The sequence below is a fragment of the Heterodontus francisci genome, chromosome 9, assembly GCF_036365525.1.
Source record: "Heterodontus francisci isolate sHetFra1 chromosome 9, sHetFra1.hap1, whole genome shotgun sequence".
NCBI lineage: Eukaryota > Metazoa > Chordata > Chondrichthyes > Heterodontiformes > Heterodontidae > Heterodontus > Heterodontus francisci.
The window spans coordinates 110224424-110251243 of NC_090379.1; the positions used below are offsets into that span (position 1 = coordinate 110224424).

The 26820-nt window shown below is 43.5% G+C and overlaps 1 protein-coding gene across 1 annotated transcript; it reads right to left on the reverse strand.

Annotated features, from left to right (window-relative positions):
* Window positions 1–8896: 8896 nt before the first annotated feature.
* On the reverse strand, window positions 8897–14543 carry LOC137373386 (probable G-protein coupled receptor 139). Its single transcript, XM_068038202.1, has 2 exons — window positions 14471–14543; window positions 8897–9816 (listed from the first exon to the last, which is right to left on the reverse strand). Exons 1-2 carry the CDS (start codon window positions 14541–14543, stop codon window positions 8897–8899), a joined length of 993 nt encoding a protein of 330 aa, XP_067894303.1.
* Between the last annotated feature and the right edge of the window lie 12277 nt (window positions 14544–26820).

Genomic DNA, 26820 nt, shown 5'->3' on the forward strand with positions numbered 1-26820 from the left:
AAATGTTGGCAGCATATATAAATTTGATCCTCAAGCTGTTGAGGGATTATTTTAGTGGTTTGTCCAATTCTGTAGCCTTCCGATTGAGAAGGTTTGGGCAGTGCTCCTTCCAACGGTCTTGGATGGTTGCATCACCTTTGAGAAGAGTATTGCCATCTTCAGCTTGGATGGGGGGATGGACCATTTGTTTTTGGTCTGTAGATGGTCTTGGTGGCTGGAAGAAGCTGCACATTGTCGTATCTATCTGCGTAACACTGGATTTCATTGGCCTTCTCGACCCACCACTTATTCTTGATGTCATACGTCATTCTCTGAGCTTATGATTTGATTAGTAAATATTCTTCTCGTTTCTGTTGAGATCTAGGCTGATTTTGACATATAAAGAAGGCTTAGCATTTCTGATTGAGAAGTTTGTATATTTCTTTTTCTTCCTTGTAAGTCTGTGGTCTGTCCAGCAGTCATTTGCACCCCGCACGGCTCAGGTCAGAATGGTATCCTTCCTATCCTGGCTCAAATAATGACAGAGTCCAGGAGGTGCCAATGCTTGGATCAGCGATGTTGTCTTGCATTTATCTTTCTGCTGAAAGAGTGTGTTTGTGATGGTGAGCCCATGGTCAGTGCACTTGGCGAGGAGGAGGAGCCTTTTGATTTTCCCATTCCTACTTTCGCATTGGTGCCCTTCCAGATGGAGTAATTATGTCCAACTCTGGCACTAAAGTCTCCCCGTCTTGTTTTGAGACTGCTGCCAGAATAGAATCCAGATCTGCTTAAAAGAGCTCCTTGGTTTCGTCAGTAGAATCGAGAGTGGGAGCATAAACACTGATGATTGTGGCTTACTGGTTGACACTAAGCTGAAGCCGTAGGCTCATGAGTGATTTATTAATGACAACTGGATGTTCCAAAAGTATATCTGTGATTCTATTTTTGATGTCAAACCTAACTCCCTGGATACGAATATCCTCCTCTGGTTTCCCTTTGCAGAAGAAAGTGTATCCTCCTCCTTCTTCTCTAAGCTGGCCTACTGCAGGGTTTCAATGACAACAGCAACATCGATGTTATATCTCATAAGCTCCCGAGAAATTATGGCAGTTCTCCTTTCAGGACATTAACTGTTTTGATTGTTAATACAGTCGTGCATGTTCCAGATACAGAAATACATGCGTTTTTTTGCTTGTGTGTCTTTTTGGCCACAAGGATCATGGTCCCACTGTGTGTGGTTCCCTGGTCAGGACAGTTTGGGACAGCCTATGTTTGTGGCATCTTTTCCAGCCCCTTTCTCAAGTGAGGTGAGCAGAGGGGATCCTCTGGATTGCTCAGTCATGGATCCTGCTGCTGAGGAGTTACTTCTATCCCAAATCCAAGAGCTCAGTGACCATCAGGCATCCACCACCTACTTGCAGATTTGTGACCAGAGACATCCAGGTTCACAGCCCTGTGCCCGATGCCACTTGTCCATCGCCAGATGGCTTTTTGGTGTTCCTGGCAGAGGACTGTGTGTGTCATCTTTTAAAGTGAGGTACTCTGTGCACAGTTGACAATTGCGCAGTCTTGACGGGTTTACATTCTTTACCCAATGGCATGGCAAGCCATGATGACTGGAGAGTATCAGTCCCACTGCAGCCTTCATCTGCCTCCACAGCCATTGATGTGAACACATGCCTCATTCATCTGCATGTTCCACCATTGAGGTCTTGAAACGCATGTTGTTATTGAGGTTCACAAATCTAGATACGCCCATATCAATGTAGCAGAGTCACCTCACTCAGGTTTTAGCTGGTACAGTCTTGGTGGAAAGACAATCAGTGAGCAGAGCCACTATCAATCCACCTTCCTGGGAAGTGACAACCAATCCCAGTGGAAAGCCCAAGAAAAAGAAATATGGAATGCAGATACAGCAAGCAATTAGGAAATCAACTGGCATATTGGATTTTATTTAAGGGGACTGGAGTATATGAATAAAGACTTCAAAAGGAAATTGGATGGCCATTTGAAGGAAATAGACTTGCAGGGCTATGGCAATTAAACGGGGGAGCGGGAATGAGTGACCTTCTCTGTCGTGAGCCAGCATGGACTCAATGGGCCAAATAGTCTCCTGCTGTGCTTTAAAAGACTCTATGACACTACGTCTTGTGACAATTGTACAAGGCTTTGGTGAGACCACACCTGGAATACTTAAGGAAGGATATACTTGCCTTGGAGGCAGTACAGCCAATGTCCACTGGATTGGTCCCTGGGATGAGAGGGTTATCCTGTAATGAGAGGCTGAGTAAATTGGGTCCATATTGCCTGGACTTTAGAAGAATGAGTGGTGATCTCATTGAAACATATATATTCTGAAGGGGCTTGGCAGGTAGTCAGAGAGGTCTCTTTTACCTTATTCACATTCATTGCTTTCTATTTCCCTCCTGGTGTTTGATAAAGTGTCTACCAAAACTCGTTTTCACAGCCACATCTCCTTCCTCAGTGACTGTCTCTGGCTGCAACTTATTCCATGTGGATTCCAACTGAAGTTTCATCCTTCATGTTTTGAATCCACCCAGGATTACAGGTATCTCTGAGAAATACAATATTCCTCGGACTGCTGTTCTTGCTGCATCCTGAGATCCATACTCAGTGCCTTGCACCGCCACATGTACACATTGGACTTCTCTCTCCAGCAGCACCACCTCACCTTATCTCAAAGTTGTTCTGCTCCACAGTTTCTTTCCATCCTTCGACTTATCTGACACATTCACAGAAAACTTTTTTCTTCCTTTCAGGTGTTAAGGAACACAAACTCCAGCAGCTGATGGGGACTAGTGCCCCTCCAGATCTTCCTTCCCCTTCACTTCCCTCTGACCCCATCGCTTCTGATCTGACCCCTTGCCGTAAATTCAATATACCTTCTGACCTTCCCCTTGCTGATGCTGACCGTTCAGTACTCAGCAAAGGACTCAGTTTTATCCCCTGTCGCCCTCACCTCAATGAATTTCGCGCTCGGCATGACGTTGAGCTCTGCTTCCATCGCCTTCACCTCTGGGCTTACTTCTTTGACCAGGAGTCCTCCCCCCAACCAGCAGACCCATTCACTGGCCGCCAGCATTCTCCCTCCACCTGGACCCCTCCCTCTGGCCTCTTACCCACTCTTGATCTTTTCGCTGAAAACTGTTGGTGAGACATCGGCCATCTCAGTTTCTCTGCTCCCCTCACTCCCTCGAACCTGTCCCCCTCTGAACTTGCTGCACACCGTTCTCTTAGGTCAAACCCCGAAATTGTGATCAAAACTGCAGACAAGGGTGGTTCTGTTGCTGTCTGGCGGACCGACTTCTACCTTGTGGAGGCTGAGCGTCAACTCTTAGACACTTCTTCCTACCTCCCCCTGGATCAAGACCCTACCACCGAACATCAAGCTACTATCCACAGGAATTCCACAGACATCATCTCCTCTAGAGATCTTCCCTGTACAGCTTCCAACCTCATAGTCCCACAAACCCGGACAGCCCACTTCTATCTCCTTCCTAAAATCCACAAACCGGACTGTCCTGGCAGACCCATCGTTTCAGCCTGTTCCTGCCCCACTGAACTTATTTCTTTCTATCTTGACTCTATCTTTTCTCCCCTGGTCCAGTCTCTTCCCACCTACATCCATGACTATTCTGACGCCCTACGTCATTTTGACAATTTCCAGTTTCCTGGCCCCAACCGCCTCCTCTTCACTATGGTCTCAGGGCTCTCCACTTCTTCCTTGAACAGAGGCCCAACCAGTCCCCATCCACCACCACCCTCCTCCGCCTGGTTGAACTTGTTCTCACATTGAATAACTTCTTCTTTAACTCCACTCACTTCATTCAAGTAAAAGGATTTGCTTTGGGTACCCGCATGGGTCCTATTAATGCCTGTCTTTTTTTGGGATATGTTGAACATTCCTTGTTCAGTCCTACTCAGGGCCCCTCCGCCAACTCTTTTTCCGGTACATTGATGATTGCATTGGTCCTGTTGCCTGCTCCTGCCACGAACTGGAAAACTTTATCAACTTTGATTCCAATTTCCACCCTTCTCTCACCTTTACATGGTCAATCTCCGACACTTCCCTTCCCTCATCGACTTCTCTGTCTCCATCTCCGGGGATAGGCTCTCTATTAATATTCATTATAAGCCCACCGACTCCCACAGCTACCTAGACTACACTCTTCACACCCTGCCTCCTGTAAGGACTTCATTCCTTTCTCCCAGTTTCTCCATCTCCGACGCATCTGCTCTGGTGATGCAACTTTCCACAACAGCGTTTCTGATATGTCCTCCTTTTACCTCAGCCGAGGATTCCACCCCACTATGGCTGACAGGGCCCTCAACTGTGACCTGCCCATTTCCTACACTTCTGCCCTCACCCCTTCCCCTCCCTCCCAGAACCATGACAGGGTTCCCCTTGTCCTCACTTTCCACCCCACCAGCCTCCATATCCATATCATCCTCTGCCATTTCCGCCATGTCCAGTGTGATGTCACTACTAAGCGCAACTTCCCCTTCCCTGTCAGCATTCCGAAGGGATTGTTCCCTCTGTGACATCCTGGTCCACTCCTCCATTACCCCCAACACCTTGTCTCCTTCCCATGGCACCTTCCCATGCAATCGCAGGAGGTGTAATACCTGCCCTTTTGCCCCCTGTCTTCTCACTATCCAAGGCCCCAAACACTTCTTTCAGTTGAAGCAGCGATTTACTTGTACTTCTTTCAAATTAGTATACTGTATTCGCTGCTCACAATGCGGTCTCCTCTACATTGGGGACACCAATTGCTGATTGGGTGACTGCTTTGTGGAACACCTTCGCTCAGTCCAAAAACATGACCCCGAGCTTCCTGCCGCTTGCCATTTCAACACACTCCCCTGCTCTCATGCCCACATCTCTGTCCTGGACTTGCGGCAGTGTTCCAGTGAACATCAACGCAAGCTCGAGGAACAGCATCGCATTTACCGATTAGGTGCGCTACAGCCTGCCGGACTGAACATTGAGTTCAATAATTTCAGAGCATGACTGGCCCCTTTTTTTTTTAGTTTTCTCTTTTCTTCTTTATTATTTTGATTTTATTTTAGTTTGTTCAATCATTCACTTTTTACCATGTGCCTGACCACTGTTTGTTTTCATGTTTGTGCTTTTGCCAGGGCTGTTCATTATTCTGTCTTTTAACACCCTCTCTGCACTAACACATTCTCTTTCACGACACAATTAACACACCCTTTGCCTTTGCTCCATGACCTTCTGGTCAGTTATTCACTGTGACCATCTGTCATATCAACAACTTCCCTTTTGTTATATTTTGCCACACCCCCACTTTATTTGCTTAAACCCTATTACATTTCTAACCTTTGGCAGTTCTGATGAAAGATCACTGACCTGAAATGTTAACATTCTCCACAGATGCTGCCAGACCTGCTGAGTATTTCCAGCAATTTTTGTTTTTATTTCAGATTTCCAGCATCTGCAGTATTTTGTTTTTATGGTAGACAGAGAGGTTGTTTCCCTTGGCTGGGGAATCTAGAACATGGGAGAACAGTCTCAGGATAAGGATCATTTAGGATTGAGATAAGAAGAAATTGCCTCAATCAACGGATTGTGAATCTTTGGAATTCTCCTCCCTTGAGGGTTGTGGATGCTCCAACATTGAGTATATTTAAGACTGAGATAGACAGATGTTTGTTCTCCCAGGTATTCAAGGGATATGAGGAGCTGAGAGGGGGTGGGGGTGGGGGGGTAAGTAGAGTTGAAGCCAAAGCTGTTACTGACAGGTGATAAGAGGTGTGGGTAGTTCTGACGGTTCATCTTCCAACTGACCACAGCAAGTGCTTGTGTTACTAGGGTTTTAACGCCTTTGTGTTTTATTTGTCAAATAATCAGACAGAAACAGGTTTTCCTGTGGGTTCAAAACAAAAAAGTAACTATTTATTGAACAATATTCATTCGCCAAATTGTTGCTAGCGCCCCCACCGATGCATTCTCTCTCTCTCTCACACACCCATACACAAACACAAAAAAGATAGGAAAAGGGGTAAGTGGTTTGAAGTGAGGGAAGTGTTCAGGGTTCATGGTAAAATTGTTGAATTTTCTTGGAGGTCAATTTCTCTTTTAAAGTTGTGGGCCTGGGTTGTTTCTAGATTTTTCTGATGGTTGAGATTTCAGTCTGGAGATGGTGGTCACTCGCAGTTCCCTACTGCAGCAAGTTGAAGGATAGAATTCATAGCAGGGCTCCTTCTTTGGCTTTTGATGGGTGTCACAGCTCCTGGCTGGACAAGCTTTTATGATGTTCTTCTGATTATCTTCTTCTCTCTCCAGAGAGCTACTTTTTAAGATAAAAGTCTCTCACATGTTGCCTCTGTTGGGAGTCACAGATCCCCCTCCCTATGTTGAATAACAATGGCCAGGATGTGATGACTTCACACATTCCTTGTTTCAGAAGAATATATTCAATTCAAAAATGTCTCTTGGTGGCTTTACGATGGGTGTAATTGACACCTCTTAGCTTGGAATGTATCCTTTTGCCCTTAACAGACAATAAGACAGTTTGAAAATACAGGCAGGTTGTTTGATCTTCAGTGGCCATTTTGCAGGACATTGACAACTTTTTAAATGAAAAAGTAAATGTTTCGAACTCTTCAGTTTGGGTTCTGTATTTTCATCATTGCACTTCTTGTGACCGTGACAAAACTGAACCATGATCATATTAAAAAGTGGAGCATTCGATGGGCAATATTGCCTACCCCTACTCCTATTTCTTTTGTCCTTCTGTTCTTGTGAAAGGTCGACACAAAGAACAAAGAACAGTACAGCACAGGAACAGGCCATTCGGCCCTCCAAGCCTGCGCCGATCTTGATGCCTGCCGAAACTAACACCTTCTGTACTTCCGGGGCCCATATCCCTCTATTCCCTTCCTATTCATATGTTTGTCAAGATGTCTCTTAAACGCCGCTATCGTATCTGCTTCCACCACCTCCCCTGGCAGCAACTTCCAGGCACTCACCACCCTCTGTGTAAAAAGCTTGCCTCGCACATCCCCTCTAAACTTTGCCCCTCGCACCTTAAACCTATGTCCCCTAGTAACTGACTCTTCCACCCTGGGAAAAAGCTTCTGTCCATGTCGCTCATAACTTTGTAAACCCTGAAACCCTGAAACGTTAAGTCTGTTTCTCTTTCCACAAATGCTGCCTGATCTGTTGCCAAGATTTTCTGATTTTATTATGGAAGATTATACTTCAGGCATCAGCAGTGTTTTCATCTACTTCCTTTAAATCCTGGGATGAAAACTGCCTAGTCCTAAGGATTTGTCAGTCTTTAGTGCCATTATTTTCTTCATGACTGTTAATTTGCTTGCATTAATTTTGGTGAATCCCCATCCTTGATTCAATATTAGTTTCCTTCAGATGTCCTGCACGCTAACCTCTTCCTCTGTTGTAAATACTGATGCAAAGAAATTATTTAACCTATCTGTCATTTCTATATTTTCATTTATAATTTCATCATCATCAATTTTAAGATAAGGAGTCCACATTTCTCTTAACCACTCTCTTTTTCCAAATATAAATTTAAAACATTTTTGTGTTGATTTTGATATTCTTTGCAAGTTTCTTTTCCTACTCCCTTTTTGTAACTCTTACTGATTGTTGTGTCCCTTCCAAATACTGAATGGGGATAGGAGGGGGCAGATGTATTTGGTGGTGGCAGCAAGCGTGTGCTGGCAGAAATTGCAGAGAATGATCTGTTCAACGTGGAGGCTGGTGGGGAAACCTATCATGGTTCTGGAGGATTGAGGACAGAAGTGTGTGAAATGGGATGAAAATTGTAAAGGGCCTTAATATCCTTGGTGAATACAAATCCTCGGTGGAAGAAATCGAAAGGCTTAAGGTGTGGAAGTGGTATCATCAGAACTGAGGTGATGGACACAGAGGAACTGCTAGCATAGTTAAGGAAGTGGATTGGGAGCATGGAAATCAAGGTAGCTGTGGGAGTCAGTGATTTTGTTTCAATCTTGCATGGGATCTAGGCATCACTGGCAAGGCCAGCATTTGTTGCCCATCCCGAATTGTTCTTAACAACTGGGTGACTTGCCGAGCCATTTCAGAGGACTGTAAAAAGTCAACCACATTGCTGTGGGTCTGGAATCACATGTAGGCCAGATCAGGTAAGGACAGCAGATGTCCTTCACTACAGGACATTTGTGAACCAGATGTGGATTTACAACATTCGATGATAGTTTCATGGCATCATTAATGATACTAGTTTTCAATTCTATTAGTTAATCGAATTCCATGAATTAATCGAATTTAAATTCCACCAGTTGCCATGGTGGAATTTGAATCTATGTCACCGGGGAATTATCCTGGGCCTCTGGATTCCTCATCCAGTGACATTACCACTATGCCACTGTCTCCCCGCATAGATATTGTCTGACGGCCTATTACCTGAAATGAAGATAGAGAAGTTGCGGAAGGGAAGAGAAGAGTTGGTGATGGAGCTGGTTAAAGTGAGGCGTGGGTTCAAATTTTAATGCAAAGCTAATGAAACTGAAAAGTGTTAAATTGATGGAGAGATTCTGGTGAGACACAGATATAGGTTGGATGAGATTGGGCAGGGAGTGATAAACTATTCTCAAGATAGGAAGAAATAAGTTCGAGGTGACAAGAACAGGCTCATCCGATAGGTCTACCAGAGCAGCCCTGTTTGTGAACCTTGGAAAGGAAGGCAGGATGAGCAGAGTTGGGAGCTTTGAGCCCAGAGGCCAAAGTTGGAAAATCTCCAGAACAGATGAGGTCACTGATCGTCTGAGAATCAAAGTAGTTGCTGTGATCTGTTGCAGACTTGTGTGGAGTGTAAACATGTGAAGAAGCCCTGTAACCAGAATCAGTGATAGAAAGGTAGCTCTGATTTTAGGTGATCTGCTTTAATTGTTTAACCAATTTAACAATTGCAGTGAATGGATATTTGACTGCATTCTTCAGCTGCTCTCTGAATTTAGTCTGAGTCACTGCATAAATACAGGTGTTGGTGCAGGTGCTCAAAAGCTGCAGCATGTAGCCAGATTGTTCAGTGATGTATGCAGGATCATGGGGACCTGTGTAATAAGAAATGTCAGCAATTCGCCAATAAAGGAAATATAGAACAGTTGTCATCCATAACAGTATAAAACTGCTAGATATAGTGAAGAGTAAAATGATGGATTTCCTTCGGTTCTCCATCTCTGGGTCAGTGTGACTCTCACTCTTGCTGTGATCCAGTAGTTTCCTGCGGACTCTGCTGGCCACTAAAATGTGTCTGACAGTCAGAGCATTGAGCAGTAAAATCAGAACGAATGGAAGGAAAGGGGTTAAAATAGTACTGAGGATTTGAAATGTTACCCAGGCAGCTTCGGTGTAAAAGCTCAGTGATTCAATTGTCCCCCAGGGTACATTGTCAATTATATATTTAGGTTCATATATAAAGTACCAAGGAATATTTTTCAAACAGAACAACACACTCATTGTCATTACAATCGCAGCCACAGTTTCCTCTGTACAATATCTATTTTTCAGATTCTGGCAACAAATAGCAACAAATCGATCAAAGGTGAAAGCAACGGTAAACCAGACAGAAATGTCTGTGGCTGCAGAAAGCAGGACAAGTACGAGAGAACGTCCAGGAGTGGTGTCCAGGTAAGTACCTGGGAAATGAAAATGAACAAATCCAAACAGTATCACATCAGTGAAGATGACCAGTAGATCTGCCACTGCCATGGCCACCAGGTAGTGAGTGATACATTTGGAGAGTCCGCACTTTCCTCGTGACAGGATCAGAATGGCCACTGAGTTAACTGGAATAAGTGGAACAAAAAACAAGAGAATTTCATATAACCATCTCAGAGAACATGGGAATGTCATAGGAACATTAGACTTGGCCATTCAGCCCATCAAACTTGTTCTGCCATTCAATTAGATCATGACTGATCTGTACCTTAACGTCAATTAACTGCCTCGGTTCTGTAACCTGCAATACCCTCGTCTAACAAGAGTCTATCAGTCTCATTTTTGAAAATTGGAATTGTCCAAGCTTTAACAGCATTTTGGGGGGCGAGTTCCTGATTTCCACGACCCCGTTTGTTGGAAAGTCCTTCCTGATATCACCCCTGAATAGCCTCGCACTAATTTCAAGGTTACGTCCCCTTCTTCTGGACTCCCCCACGAGAAGAATTAGCTTCCATTTACCCAATCGAATCCTTTACAAAATTAAACATTTCACTTAGTTGACTCCTTAATCTTTGATATTCAAGGGAATACAAGCCTAGTCTTTGCAACCTGTGCTTATAATTTAAACCTTTCAGCACAGCTATCAGTCTTATGATTCTGCGTTTCACCACATCCAATGCCAATATATCCTTCCTGAGGTGAGGAACCCAGAACTGAATACAGTTACTCCAAATGGGGTCTATCCAGAGCTCTGTACAGCTGTAATTTAACTTCTATCCCTTTGTATTCCAGCCAACCTAGAAATAAAGGATAGCATTCCATTAGGCATTTTATTTTGTTTTTCTATGTGTCCCCAAGCTTTTATTGATTGCTATGTTTGGACACCAAGTTTCTCTTCTGATCCACAGTTCTGAACTTGTCCCCATTTGAAACACTTTCAGCTATCTTTCTGAGGTTTGAGTTGAATGACCTCACACGTTGTCATGCTAAACTCCATCTGCCATAGTTTTGCTCTCTCACTCAAGCAATTAATCTCGTTTTAAAACATTCTGCTCCCATCTAACTTTGTATTGTCAGCAAACTTGCATATGCAATTCTCTATTCCATCATCAAACTTATTAATCGATGCAGTGAAAATCTGAGACTCCCTAATGCACCATGTTAGTTACCTCCGCAAAAAGCTCAACCAGGTTAGATATGACTTTCCATTTACAAATCTAGTTCCAGAAAGGGATCCCAGAGAGCAAGGGAGTTACACATAGTGATCTGAGAGGCAGGAAATTACAGCTCGTGATACCGGAGAGCAAGGCAATTACTGCTAGGGATTGAAGAGAGCATGGGATTTATGTATCACGATTCCAAAGACAGCGGTACACTCAGAAGAATTGTGTGGTTATTAAAAAAAGGACACTTGCATTTCTATAGCTCCATTCACAACCTCAGGGCATCACAAAGTGCTTTAAAGCCAATGAAGTACTTTTTCTTTGAGGTGTAGTCGCTGTTATAATGTAGGAAACGCAACAGCCATTTTTCACACAGCAAGCGCCCATCATCAGCAATGTGATAATGACCAGGAATGCTTCGCAATATCAAGGCAATTGAAGCATTTATAGCTTGGTCAGCATCTTGTTCTGGAGATGCATTTCAAAAATCAATAATTATTTTGGAACATAGTAAAGAAATGGTGGTGTGAATCTTAACAAATATCATAGTGCAAGGATCAGGGAAAGAACAGACTTGGATAACTGAAGAAGGTGAACTTCAGAATTAATTCAGATTTGCTGTTGTCACAGAGTTGAAAATGTGTGAGGGGAGCCAGAAGATGAGACGATGGAACAAGGGATGATGGTTGATAAACACTGGTTTTAAAATTAGACAAGTCCTGACAGCAGAAGAGGCACCACCCTGGTTGTTCAGTTATTTATAGGATAGGGCCATTCCACCTGCTCAAAAGCCACCCAGGCAGCTTCGGTGTAAAAGCTCAGCGATTCAATTGCCCCCTAGGATACATTGTCAATTATATATTCAGGTTCATATATAAAGTACCAAGGAATATTTTTGAAGCAGAACAGCACACTCACTGTCGTTGCAATTACAGTCACAGTTTTCTCTGTGCAATATTTTGCTTTCATTTTCTGGCAACAAATTGCAACAAATCGATCAAAGGTGAAAGCAACAGTGAACCAGACAGAAATATCTGTGGCTGCAGAAAGCAGGACATGTATGAGAGAACATGCAGGTGTGGTGTCCAGGTAAGTACCTGGGAAATGAAAATGAATAAGTGTAAACAATATCACATCAGTGAAAACGACCAGTAGATCTGCCATTGCCATGGCCACCAGGTAGTGGGTGATACATTTGGAGAGTCCGCACTTTCCTGGTGACAGGATCAGAATGGCCACTGAGTTAACTGAAATAAATGGAACAAAACACAAGATAATTATAGTTGCCATCTCAGAAAGCATGAAAATTTCATAGGAACTGAAGGACTTTAGAAGAGGAGTTGGCCATTCAGCCCATCGAACTTGTTATACCATTCAATTGGATTATGGCTGATCCATACCTTAACTTTATTTATCTGCCTCGGTTCCATAAACTTCAATACTCTTGCTATGCATATACTGCCTGCTATGTTTCCTGCATGACAGCAGTGACTATGCTTCAAAAATTCTCTATTGGCTGTGAAGCGCTTTGTGATATCTAGCTGTTGTGAAAGCTCATATATAAATGCAAGTCATTTACTTCCTTTTTCTTTCTAACAACAATCTCATTTTTGAAATTTTGAATGGACCTAGCCATAACAGCTTTTTTGGGGAGAGAGTTCAAGATTTCCACTATTCTTTGTTTGAGATATTGCTTCCTGAAAGCCGAGCTCCAATTTTAAGGTTATGTCTCCTTCTTCTGGACTCCCCCAACAGAGGGAACGGTTTCTCTCCATCTACCTTATCAAATCCTTTAATTATCAGAGGCAATTCAACTGTTGACACTTACTCTTCCATATTCAAGGGAATACAAGCTGGGTCGATGCAACCTGTGCTCATAATTTAATCCTTTCTGCATCGATACCAGTATTGTGAAACTGCGCCTCACCTCCTCCAAGACGAATATATCCTTCCTGAGGTGAGGAGCCCAGAACAGAATGCAGTTACTTTAAATGGGGTCTAACCAGAGTCTCTACAGCTGTAGCCTAACTTCCACGCCTTTGTATTCCAGCCAACCTTGAAAAAAAGGATAACATTCCATTCGACACTTCAATGATTTTTTTAAATATATGTATCAACGAGCTTTGAATGATTTCTGTATTTGAACGCAAAAGCTCTCATGTCTCATCCACAGTTCCTAACTTGTCCTGATTTAGAAAAACTTTGATCTATCCTTCTTCGGTCCAAATTAGATGACCTCACAATTTCCTGTGCTCATTTCCATCTGCCACAGTTTTGCTCACTCACTTAATTAACTGATGTCCCTTTGCAACTTTCAGCTCCCATCTAACTTTCTGTCATCAGCAACTTAGATACGTGACTCTCTGTTCCATCATCCAAGTTATTAATTGATACATTGAAGAACTGAGACTCCCTTATGTATGACATTAGTTACTGTCTCAAAAAATTCAATGAGGTTAGACATGATTGTCCATTTACAAATCTAGTTACAGATAGGGATCCCAGTGAGCAAAGGAGTTACATATAATAATCTGAGAGGCAAAAAATTCCCGCTATTGATAACATGGAAAAGGCAAATATAGCTAGGGATTTAAGAGAGCATAGGACTTATGGACTTGGATCCCAAAAGCAATACATGTTTGTGAAAAATGTAATGGAATTGAAAAAAGAGACTTGCTTTTAGTAGCACCGTTCATGGCCTCGCCCTTCCCCCACCATCTCCCGCGTCCCACCCCCCCGCCCCGCCCAAAGTGATTTACATCCAACGAAGTGCATTTTCCTTTGAAATGTAGTCACTGTTATAATGTAGGAAATGCAGCAGCCAATTTGCACACAGCAAACCCCCATAAACATCAATGTGATAATAACAATGAATGCTTCACCATATAGATCATTTGTAAATTTTTCATTATTTTGTTCCGGAGATATTGTTTTGGAAATTGGTAAAGAAAGGATAGCATGAATCCGAGCAAGTAGCAGACAGGAAGAATCAGGGAAAGAGAAAACGAGGGCACAATGTTTAGTGAAGAAGATGAATTTCAGAATTAAATCAGATTTTGCTGTTGTAACAGAGTTGAAAGTGTGTGAGCAGAGCAGGAAGATGAGGAGATGGAAGAAAAGCTGATGGTTGATGAACTTGGGTTTCAAAATTGGACAGTTCCTGACAGTTGAAGAGACACAACCCTGGTGGTCCAGTTATTTATAGGATAGGGACAGTCTACCTGCTCAAAATATTTCTTCCATAGTATTGAGTGGAATATATCTGGTTAAAAGTCTTTGGTATGCTGTAATTTGCTGCACCAAGCCTATTTCCTCTTGTCACCATTTATGGTCACACTTTCACACCGACATTTAGTATTGGATCTTCTGATGTAAACATTCTGAATGACATTTCCCTATGTAATCAGTTACATTTTACGGTTTGTTGATGAAGCAATTGAATGACTCAAAATGGTTTTTGAACAATGTCTGGAATTTATTCTAATAACTGAAATTTGTAAACACTAAAATATGGTTTTGAACAGAATTTGAAAATTCAAAAAGGATACATTTCAAAATAATATAATTAAATTTACATTGCAAAAGGTATTTGTTTACATTAAATTGTTAAGTAGCTTACCAAGAACTCCAACAACTGCAAGAAATGGATAGTAAATGTCTTCTATCTGGTGGAATATTGTTGGTTCACGCATTTTCTGTGAGATGTGATAGCTTTTGTCGATGCTGGAGGCAATAGCTCTGCCTAATTGCACAATGCATCCAGAGGAACCTTGTATTTATACAGAAGGGAAATCTCTAGTGACATGCCTGTTGCATCATCATTACTATTAATTACAATTAATTGAACAAACAAGTGGAATCAATCATGTGAAAACTTATATACGCATCATGGAATAAAATGTATTTAACTAGAGCTTACACAGACTTACAGTAAGATATTCCATTGAAAATATAATTGCATGTGAGCCTCCCAGAGGAAAATTATTGATCTATTAAGCATAGGTAGTTTCATCGATGGTATTGAAATTTTCTGTGGACCGTACCCTCTCAAATCAATATAAAATGTCTGTAATATTTGGACAATTTGTAATGTATTTTCTTGTGTATTTGATACCAAAAGAGTTGAAAAAAATAATTTCTCTGCTTTGCAAATCAAGGAACTTCAGTATTAAAAAAATTAAACTTCTTGAAAACCAGATTTACTATTACAATAAGTAATCATAAAGGGCTTATAAATTATAGATGGTGCTACCTGTGAACACTTGTGTGTTGGAACAACAACCTGTATTTCTAAACCACCTGTAACATAGAACAATGTCCCAACGTGCCTTACAGAGACATAATGAAGATGGCACTGAGCAAAAGAATGAGAGATGAGGAAGGATGACCAAAGCTTCACCATTTCAAAAACAGGGGGCATAGATTTAAGGTAAGGGGCAGGAGATTTAGAGGGGATTTGAGGATTTTTTCTTTTCCCAGAGGGTGGTTGGAATCTGGAACACACTGCCTGAAGGGGTGGTAGAGGCAGGAACTCTCACAATATTTAAGAAGTATTTAGATGAGCACTTGAAACGCGATAACATACAAGGCTACGGGCCAAGTGTTGGAAAATGGGATTAGATTAGATAGGCGCTTGATGGCCATGACGGACATGATGGGCAGAAGGGCCTGTTTCTGTGCTGTATAATATTGACTCGATGAAAGAGATGGGTTTTAAAGAGGGTCAATGCCTTTGTCACTTACAGATTCAGCCAGGTTACCATCATCCACATTCTACGAACTTCAGCTTATCTGAAAATCTACAGTCCAACTGTAAGCCCATACTAGTCCTTTGCACTAAATATCCCTGTCCCTGTTGACCCACATTGGTCTCTGTTCCTTCCAAGAATGAAATTTAAAATGATCACCCATGTTTAAATTCCTTTGCAGCATCACCTGTCCCTATTGCTGTAACTCCACACCTTCTACCCCAGCCCAGAATTGTGTTTTTCTCTGACTCTGGTCTTTTGTGCACCTCTCCCTCCATCTGACCCACTTTCATGACCAAGCCTTCACACTCTGGAATTCCCTCCCTTATCCCCTCTGCCTCTTTATCTCCCTCTCCTTTTTCAGTCCCCCCATAAAACCCACCTCTTTGACCGAGTTTTTGGTCGCCCTTCTTAATATCTCTTTTAATCCAATGCCTTTGTTTGCATGATTATTCCCCTGAAAAGCTATTTGTGATGTTTTTCTATGTTAAAGGTGCCATGTAAATGCAAGTTGCTGCAGTTGTTCTATTAGTGTCCGCCTTGTCTCACTAGTGGCACTGATGTTTCTCAGTCTTCATGGTGTTAAGTTGAAGTCCCACTTCAGGACTGAAGTAAAAAACTCATTGATGATAATTCGGTGTAGTATTGAAGGAGTGCTGCATTGCCGGTGGTGCTGTCTTTCAGTTAAGACGAGAGACTGAGACCGAGTCAGTCTTCCCAGATGTACATAGAAGAGACCAGGGCATTTTTTTCAAAAAGAACAGGGCCGGTAAAAGAAAGCACTTGCATTTATGCAATGGTTTTCACGACCTCAGGACATTCCAAAGTAATTTTCATTGAATTAGGTTACTTTTCTCTAAGTTCTCCTGGTTTCCTGGACATTATTTATCACTCAACCAACAACATGGAAAACTGATTATCTGGCATCATTAATTTGATGGTGAGCTTGTCTCTTGGCCAATTAAGGGGGCATCCCTGTGAAAATCATATTGACTGCCCTTCACTTCCATCTCCCCCCAACCCCGGGACTGGTTTGGCACCTGGAAACACTCCTGACATCGTCACGGCCACCCCGCCGCTCGGCAACAGGACCTCCACTTCAGTATGTAAACTATGTGGGAAATGCATGGAAAGGTAATGTAATTGATTTTTGTGAAACGTTCACTTACCTTTCCAGGCAAAGAACAGCCCCAACTCAAACGTAAAATTCCTTTTTTACAGGAGAGACAAGCATTCCTTCCTGGGAGAGTTCATTTCCTTGTCTGCAAACCCAAATCTCCAACATCAACTGGCTTTTAGCTGCTCCTGTGGTCTTCTTCACTGCAAAATTGAAACTGACATCTTGTTAACAGAAGTCATAAGACTGTCATAAATTCTTCCTGTTGCTTTGATACAAGTTTACAGCCTGCACCTCAAACACAAAATGTCAACATTCAAGGCTCACTATTGACAGAATGTCCTTTTTTTTCAGTTAGAGGCACACAGACCTCTTAGTGTAAAAAACAAAATTCTTAGGACAACGTCGATGCTGACCTTTTGAGAAAGGCAGCTGCCGATATATGAGAAGTGTTCAACCACTTCTAAAGTCTTCCCTTCAATATCAATAGCTGGAGCTTTAAATTCTTGTCTAGGGAAGGGCTGGTGTCTTGCTCATGTTTAGTTGAGAGATCAAACATTTGTATGCAGAGCTCGAGGTTGGCTTGAATGTCACTTGCAATGTGGGCCACAACTGTGCAGTCATCGACATATTGTAAATAGTGGATATGCTGGAGGGTCAACTTAATCTTGGTTGTCAGTTGTTGAGCTTCTCATCAAGTCGAAACTGTGTCGTCACCCCTTGTGCAAGTTAGCCATAAATTAGTTCCATGAAGAGAGTAGGCACAATCGCACAACCTTGCTTGACGCCCGTCCAGGTACGAATGGGCTCAGCCTGCAAATCATTGCAAAGTTTGCTGTCATACCATTGGCGCAGTGGTTAGCACCGCAGCCTCACAGCTCCAGGGACCCGGGTTCGATTCTGGGTACTGCCTGTGCGGAGTTTGCAAGTTCTCCCTGTGTCTGCGTGGGTTTCCTCCGGGTGCTCCGGTTTCCTCCCACATGCCAAAGACTTGCAGGTTGATAGGTTAATTGGCCATTATAAATTGCCCCTAGTATGGGTAGATGGTAGGGAAATATATAGGGACAGGTGGGATGTGATAGGAATATGGGATTAGTGTAGGATTAGTATAAATGGGTGGTTGATGGTCGGCACAGACTCGGTGGGCCGAAGGGCCTGTTTCAGTGCTGTATCTCTAAAACTAAAACTAAAAACTAAACGATGATGCAGAAGTCATGCAAGTCTCTGGAAAACTTTCCAAAGGGCTTTGCAATTTTTTTTTATTTAGAGATACAGCACTGAAACAGGCCCTTCAGCCCACCGAGTCTGTGCCGCCCAACAACCACCCATTTATACTAACCCTACAGTAATCCCATATTCCCTACCACCTACCTACACTAGGGGCAATTTACAATGACCAATTTACCTATCACCTGCAAGTCTTTGGCTGTGGGAGGAAACCGGAGCACCCGGCGAAAACCCACGTGGTCACAGGGAGAACTTGCAAACTCCGTACAGGCAGGATCCAAAATTGGATCCAGGTCGCTAGAGCTGTGAGGCTGTGGTGCTAACCACTGTGCCGCCCCAGGGCTTTGAGATTGATAGAATCAAATGCACTGACAGATCAATAAAGGTCACGTAGAGCTCTTTGCAATGCTCCACACATTTTTCTTGAATTTGTTGAGCGACCCGGATAATGTCTGCGGTCCCCCTGGATGGTCAGAAATCACATTGGGTCTTTGTAAGGATGTCATCGCAGACAGATAAGAGGCAGTTCAGGAGGATTCATGTGAGACATGCCTCTATAATGCCCACAAATCGATTTTTCACCCCTCTTAAAAAGTGACACAATGATGGCACTATGAAAGTCGGAACGCAGTATCTCTTCTTCCCAGATTTTTGTCAAAAGGTCTGAGAGTTTGAGCAAGATTTCATGACCAACAGCTTTATAGATCTCTGAAGGAATGTTGTCCTGACCACACACTTTGTTATTTTTCATCTGTTATATAGCCTTTAGTAACTCAGCAAATGTTGGCAGCATATATAAATTTGATCCTCAAGCTGTTGAGGGATTATTTTAGTGGTTTGTCCAATTCTGTAGCCTTCCGATTGAGAAGGTTTGGGCAGTGCTCCTTCCAACGGTCTTGGATGGTTGCATCACCTTTGAGAAGAGTATTGCCATCTTCAGCTTGGATGGGGGGATGGACCATTTGTTTTTGGTCTGTAGATGGTCTTGGTGGCTGGAAGAAGCTGCACATTGTCGTATCTATCTGCGTAACACTGGATTTCATTGGCCTTCTCGACCCACCACTTATTCTTGATGTCATACGTCATTCTCTGAGCTTATGATTTGATTAGTAAATATTCTTCTCGTTTCTGTTGAGATCTAGGCTGATTTTGACATATAAAGAAGGCTTAGCATTTCTGATTGAGAAGTTTGTATATTTCTTTTTCTTCCTTGTAAGTCTGTGGTCTGTCCAGCAGTCATTTGCACCCCGCACGGCTCAGGTCAGAATGGTATCCTTCCTATCCTGGCTCAAATAATGACAGAGTCCAGGAGGTGCCAATGCTTGGATCAGCGATGTTGTCTTGCATTTATCTTTCTGCTGAAAGAGTGTGTTTGTGATGGTGAGCCCATGGTCAGTGCACTTGGCGAGGAGGAGGAGCCTTTTGATTTTCCCATTCCTACTTTCGCATTGGTGCCCTTCCAGATGGAGTAATTATGTCCAACTCTGGCACTAAAGTCTCCCCGTCTTGTTTTGAGACTGCTGCCAGAATAGAATCCAGATCTGCTTAAAAGAGCTCCTTGGTTTCGTCAGTAGAATCGAGAGTGGGAGCATAAACACTGATGATTGTGGCTTACTGGTTGACACTAAGCTGAAGCCGTAGGCTCATGAGTGATTTATTAATGACAACTGGATGTTCCAAAAGTATATCTGTGATTCTATTTTTGATGTCAAACCTAACTCCCTGGATACGAATATCCTCCTCTGGTTTCCCTTTGCAGAAGAAAGTGTATCCTCCTCCTTCTTCTCTAAGCTGGCCTACTGCAGGGTTTCAATGACAACAGCAACATCGATGTTATATCTCATAAGCTCCCGAGAAATTATGGCAGTTCTCCTTTCAGGACATTAACTGTTTTGATTGTTAATACAGTCGTGCATGTTCCAGATACAGAAATACATGCGTTTTTTTGCTTGTGTGTCTTTTTGGCCACAAGGATCATGGTCCCACTGTGTGTGGTTCCCTGGTCAGGACAGTTTGGGACAGCCTATGTTTGTGGCATCTTTTCCAGCCCCTTTCTCAAGTGAGGTGAGCAGAGGGGATCCTCTGGATTGCTCAGTCATGGATCCTGCTGCTGAGGAGTTACTTCTATCCCAAATCCAAGAGCTCAGTGACCATCAGGCATCCACCACCTACTTGCAGATTTGTGACCAGAGACATCCAGGTTCACAGCCCTGTGCCCGATGCCACTTGTCCATCGCCAGATGGCTTTTTGGTGTTCCTGGCAGAGGACTGTGTGTGTCATCTTTTAAAGTGAGGTACTCTGTGCACAGTTGACAATTGCGCAGTCTTGACGGGTTTACATTCTTTACCCAATGGCATGGCAAGCCATGATGACTGGAGAGTATCAGTCCCACTGCAGCCTTCATCTGCCTCCACAGCCATTGATGTGAACACATGCCTCATTCATCTGCATGTTCCACCATTGAGGTCTTGAAACGCATGTTGTTATTGAGGTTCACAAATCTAGATACGCCCATATCAATGTAGCAGAGTCACCTCACTCAGGTTTTAGCTGGTACAGTCTTGGTGGAAAGACAATCAGTGAGCAGAGCCACTATCAATCCACCTTCCTGGGAAGTGACAACCAATCCCAGTGGAAAGCCCAAGAAAAAGAAATATGGAATGCAGATACAGCAAGCAATTAGGAAATCAACTGGCATATTGGATTTTATTTAAGGGGACTGGAGTATATGAATAAAGACTTCAAAAGGAAATTGGATGGCCATTTGAAGGAAATAGACTTGCAGGGCTATGGCAATTAAACGGGGGAGCGGGAATGAGTGACCTTCTCTGTCGTGAGCCAGCATGGACTCAATGGGCCAAATAGTCTCCTGCTGTGCTTTAAAAGACTCTATGACACTACGTCTTGTGACAATTGTACAAGGCTTTGGTGAGACCACACCTGGAATACTGAAGGAAGGATATACTTGCCTTGGAGGCAGTACAGCCAATGTCCACTGGATTGGTCCCTGGGATGAGAGGGTTATCCTGTAATGAGAGGCTGAGTAAATTGGGTCCAAATTGCCTGGACTTTAGAAGAATGAGTGGTGATCTCATTGAAACATATATATTCTGAAGGGGCTTGGCAGGTAGTCAGAGAGGTCTCTTTTACCTTGTTCACATTCATTGCTTTCTATTTCCCTCCTGGTGTTTGATAAAGTGTCTACCAAAACTCGTTTTCACAGCCACATCTCCTTCCTCAGTGACTGTCTCTGGCTGCAACTTATTCCATGTGGATTCCAACTGAAGTTTCATCCTTCATGTTTTGAATCCACCCAGGATTACAGGTATCTCTGAGAAATACAATATTCCTCGGACTGCTGTTCTTGCTGCATCCTGAGATCCATACTCAGTGCCTTGCACCGCCACATGTACACATTGGACTTCTCTCTCCAGCAGCACCACCTCACCTTATCTCAAAGTTGTTCTGCTCCACAGTTTCTTTCCATCCTTCGACTTATCTGACACATTCACAGAAAACTTTTTTCTTCCTTTCAGGTGTTAAGGAACACAAACTCCAGCAGCTGATGGGGACTAGTGCCCCTCCAGATCTTCCTTCCCCTTCACTTCCCTCTGACCCCATCGCTTCTGATCTGACCCCTTGCCGTAAATTCAATATACCTTCTGACCTTCCCCTTGCTGATGCTGACCGTTCAGTACTCAGCAAAGGACTCAGTTTTATCCCCTGTCGCCCTCACCTCAATGAATTTCGCGCTCGGCATGACGTTGAGCTCTGCTTCCATCGCCTTCACCTCTGGGCTTACTTCTTTGACCAGGAGTCCTCCCCCCAACCAGCAGACCCATTCACTGGCCGCCAACATTCTCCCTCCACCTGGACCCCTCCCTCTGGCCTCTTACCCACTCTTGATCTTTTCGCTGAAAACTGTTGGTGAGACATCGGCCATCTCAGTTTCTCTGCTCCCCTCACTCCCTCGAACCTGTCCCCCTCTGAACTTGCTGCACACCGTTCTCTTAGGTCAAACCCCGAAATTGTGATCAAAACTGCAGACAAGGGTGGTTCTGTTGCTGTCTGGCGGACCGACTTCTACCTTGTGGAGGCTGAGCGTCAACTCTTAGACACTTCTTCCTACCTCCCCCTGGATCAAGACCCTACCACCGAACATCAAGCTACTATCCACAGGAATTCCACAGACATCATCTCCTCTAGAGATCTTCCCTGTACAGCTTCCAACCTCATAGTCCCACAGACCCGGACAGCCCACTTCTATCTCCTTCCTAAAATCCACAAACCGGACTGTCCTGGCAGACCCATCGTTTCAGCCTGTTCCTGCCCCACTGAACTTATTTCTTTCTATCTTGACTCTATCTTTTCTCCCCTGGTCCAGTCTCTTCCCACCTACATCCATGACTATTCTGACGCCCTACGTCATTTTGACAATTTCCAGTTTCCTGGCCCCAACCGCCTCCTCTTCACTATGGTCTCAGGGCTCTCCACTTCTTCCTTGAACAGAGGCCCAACCAGTCCCCATCCACCACCACCCTCCTCCGCCTGGTTGAACTTGTTCTCACATTGAATAACTTCTTCTTTAACTCCACTCACTTCATTCAAGTAAAAGGATTTGCTTTGGGTACCCGCATGGGTCCTATTAATGCCTGTCTTTTTTTGGGATATGTTGAACATTCCTTGTTCAGTCCTACTCAGGGCCCCTCCGTCAACTCTTTTTCCGGTACATTGATGATTGCATTGGTCCTGTTGCCTGCTCCTGCCACGAACTGGAAAACTTTATCAACTTTGATTCCAATTTCCACCCTTCTCTCACCTTTACATGGTCAATCTCCGACACTTCCCTTCCCTCATCGACTTCTCTGTCTCCATCTCCGGGGATAGGCTCTCTATTAATATTCATTATAAGCCCACCGACTCCCACAGCTACCTAGACTACACTCTTCACACCCTGCCTCCTGTAAGGACTTCATTCCTTTCTCCCAGTTTCTCCATCTCCGACGCATCTGCTCTGGTGATGCAACTTTCCACAACAGCGTTTCTGATATGTCCTCCTTTTACCTCAGCCGAGGATTCCACCCCACTATGGCTGACAGGGCCCTCAACTGTGACCTGCCCATTTCCTACACTTCTGCCCTCACCCCGTCCCCTCCCTCCCAGAAACATGACAGGGTTCCCCTTGTCCTCACTTTCCACCCCACCAGCCTCCATATCCATATCATCCTCTGCCATTTCCGCCATGTCCAGCGTGATGTCACTACTAAGCGCAACTTCCCCTTCCCTGTCAGCATTCCGAAGGGATTGTTCCCTCTGTGACATCCTGGTCCACTCCTCCATTACCCCCAACACCTTGTCTCCTTCCCATGGCACCTTCCCATGCAATCGCAGGAGGTGTAATACCTGCCCTTTTGCCCCCTGTCTTCTCACTATCCAAGGCCCCAAACACTTCTTTCAGTTGAAGCAGCGATTTACTTGTACTTCTTTCAAATTAGTCTACTGTATTCGCTGCTCACAATGCGGTCTCCTCTACATTGGGGACACCAATTGCTGATTGGGTGACTGCTTTGTGGAACACCTTCGCTCAGTCCAAAAACATGACCCCGAGCTTCCTGCCGCTTGCCATTTCAACACACTCCCCTGCTCTCATGCCCACATCTCTGTCCTGGACTTGCGGCAGTGTTCCAGTGAACATCAACGCAAGCTCGAGGAACAGCATCGCATTTACCGATTAGGTGCGCTACAGCCTGCCGGACTGAACATTGAGTTCAATAATTTCAGAGCATGACTGGCCCCTTTTTTTTTTAGTTTTCTCTTTTCTTCTTTATTATTTTGATTTTATTTTAGTTTGTTCAATCATTCACTTTTTACCATGTGCCTGACCACTGTTTGTTTTCATGATTGTGCTTTTGCCAGGGCTGTTCATTATTCTGTCTTTTAACACCCTCTCTGCACTAACACATTCTCTTTCACGACACAATTAACACACCCTTTGCCTTTGCTCCATGACCTTCTGGTCAGTTATTCACTGTGACCATCTGTCATATCAACAACTTCCCTTTTGTTATATTTTGCCACACCCCCACTTTATTTGCTTAAACCCTATTACATTTCTAACCTTTGGCAGTTCTGATGAAAGATCACTGACCTGAAATGTTAACATTCTCCACAGATGCTGCCAGACCTGCTGAGTATTTCCAGCAATTTTTGTTTTTATTTCAGATTTCCAGCATCTGCAGTATTCTGTTTTTTATGGTAGACAGAGAGGTTGTTTCCCTTGGCTGGGGAATCTAGAACATGGGAGAACAGTCTCAGGATAAGGATCATTTAGGATTGAGATAAGAAGAAATTGCCTCAATCAACGGATTGTGAATCTTTGGAATTCTCCTCCCTTGAGGGTTGTGGATGCTCCAACATTGAGTATATTTAAGACTGAGATAGACAGATGTTTGTTCTCCCAGGTATTCAAGGGATATGAGGAGCTGAGAGGGGGTGGGGGTGGGGGGGTAAGTAGAATTGAAGCCAAAGCTGTTACTGACAGGTGATAAGAGGTGTGGGTAGTTCTGACGGTTCATCTTCCAACTGACCACAGCAAGTGCTTGTGTTACTAGGGTTTTAACGCCTTTGTGTTTTATTTGTCAAATAATCAGACAGAAACAGGTTTTCCTGTGGGTTCAAAACAAAAAAGTAACTATTTATTGAACAATATTCATTCGCCAAATTGTTGCTAGCGCCCCCACCGATGCATTCTCTCTCTCTCTCACACACCCATACACAAACACAAAAAAGATAGGAAAAGGGGTAAGTGGTTTGAAGTGAGGGAAGTGTTCAGGGTTCATGGTAAAATTGTTGAATTTTCTTGGAGGTCAATTTCTCTTTTAAAGTTGTGGGCCTGGGTTGTTTCTAGATTTTTCTGATGGTTGAGATTTCAGTCTGGAGATGGTGGTCACTCGCAGTTCCCTACTGCAGCAAGTTGAAGGATAGAATTCATAGCAGGGCTCCTTCTTTGGCTTTTGATGGGTGTCACAGCTCCTGGCTGGACAAGCTTTTATGATGTTCTTCTGATTATCTTCTTCTCTCTCCAGAGAGCTACTTTTTAAGATAAAAGTCTCTCACATGTTGCCTCTGTTGGGAGTCACAGATCCCCCTCCCTATGGTGAATAACAATGGCCAGGATGTGATGACTTCACACATTCCTTGTTTCAGAAGAATATATTCAATTCAAAAATGTCTCTTGGTGGCTTTATGATGGGTGTAATTGACACCTCTTAGCTTGGAATGTATCCTTTTGCCCTTAACAGACAATAAGACAGTTTGAAAATACAGGCAGGTTGTTTGATCTTCAGTGGCCATTTTGCAGGACATTGACAACTTTTTAAATGAAAAAGTAAATGTTTCGAACTCTTCAGTTTGGGTTCTGTATTTTCATCATTGCACTTCTTGTGACCGTGACAAAACTGAACCATGATCATATTAAAAAGTGGAGCATTCGATGGGCAATATTGCCTACCCCTACTCCTATTTCTTTTGTCCTTCTGTTCTTGTGAAAGGTCGACACAAAGAACAAAAAACAGTACAGCACAGGAACAGGCCATTCGGCCCTCCAAGCCTGCGCCGATCTTGATGCCTGCCGAAACTAACACCTTCTGTACTTCCGGGGCCCATATCCCTCTATTCCCTTCCTATTCATATGTTTGTCAAGATGTCTCTTAAACGCCGCTATCGTATCTGCTTCCACCACCTCCCCTGGCAGCAACTTCCAGGCACTCACCACCCTCTGTGTAAAAAGCTTGCCTCGCACATCCCCTCTAAACTTTGCCCCTCGCACCTTAAACCTATGTCCCCTAGTAACTGACTCTTCCACCCTGGGAAAAAGCTTCTGTCCATGTCGCTCATAACTTTGTAAACCCTGAAACCCTGAAACGTTAAGTCTGTTTCTCTTTCCACAAATGCTGCCTGATCTGTTGCCAAGATTTTCTGATTTTATTATGGAAGATTATACTTCAGGCATCAGCAGTGTTTTCATCTACTTCCTTTAAATCCTGGGATGAAAACTGTCTAGTCCTAAGGATTTGTCAGTCTTTAGTGCCATTATTTTCTTCATGACTGTTAATTTGCTTGCATTAATTTTGGTGAATCCCCATCCTTGATTCAATATTAGTTTCCTTCAGATGTCCTGCACGCTAACCTCTTCCTCTGTTGTAAATACTGATGCAAAGAAATTATTTAACCTATCTGTCATTTCCATATTTTCATTTATAATTTCATCATCATCAATTTTAAGATAAGGAGTCCACATTTCTCTTAACCACTCTCTTTTTCCAAATATAAATTTAAAACATTTTTGTGTTGATTTTGATATTCTTTGCAAGTTTCTTTTCCTACTCCCTTTTTGTAACTCTTACTGATTGTTGTGTCCCTTCCAAATACTGAATGGGGATAGGAGGGGGCAGATGTATTTGGTGGTGGCAGCAAGCGTGTGCTGGCAGAAATTGCAGAGAATGATCTGTTCAACGTGGAGGCTGGTGGGGAAACCTATCATGGTTCTGGAGGATTGAGGACAGAAGTGTGTGAAATGGAATGAAAATTGTAAAGGGCCTTAATATCCTTGGTGAATACAAATCCTCGGTGGAAGAAATCGAAAGGCTTAAGGTGTGGAAGTGGTATCATCAGAACTGAGGTGATGGACACAGAGGAACTGCTAGCATAGTTAAGGAAGTGGATTGGGAGCATGGAAATCAAGGTAGCTGTGGGAGTCAGTGATTTTGTTTCAATCTTGCATGGGATCTAGGCATCACTGGCAAGGCCAGCATTTGTTGCCCATCCCGAATTGTTCTTAACAACTGGGTGACTTGCCGAGCCATTTCAGAGGACTG

Bases quoted from the DNA above. Each gene is read 5' to 3' on its own strand.
- LOC137373386 (XM_068038202.1), bottom strand. From the start codon at position 14,543: ATGCGTGAACCAACAATATTCCACCAGATAGAAGACATTTACTATCCA. The intron at 9,817-14,470 runs GTAAGCTACTTA...CACTTATTCCAG, and splicing joins TGCAGTTGTTGGAGTTCTTG to TTAACTCAGTGGCCATTCTG.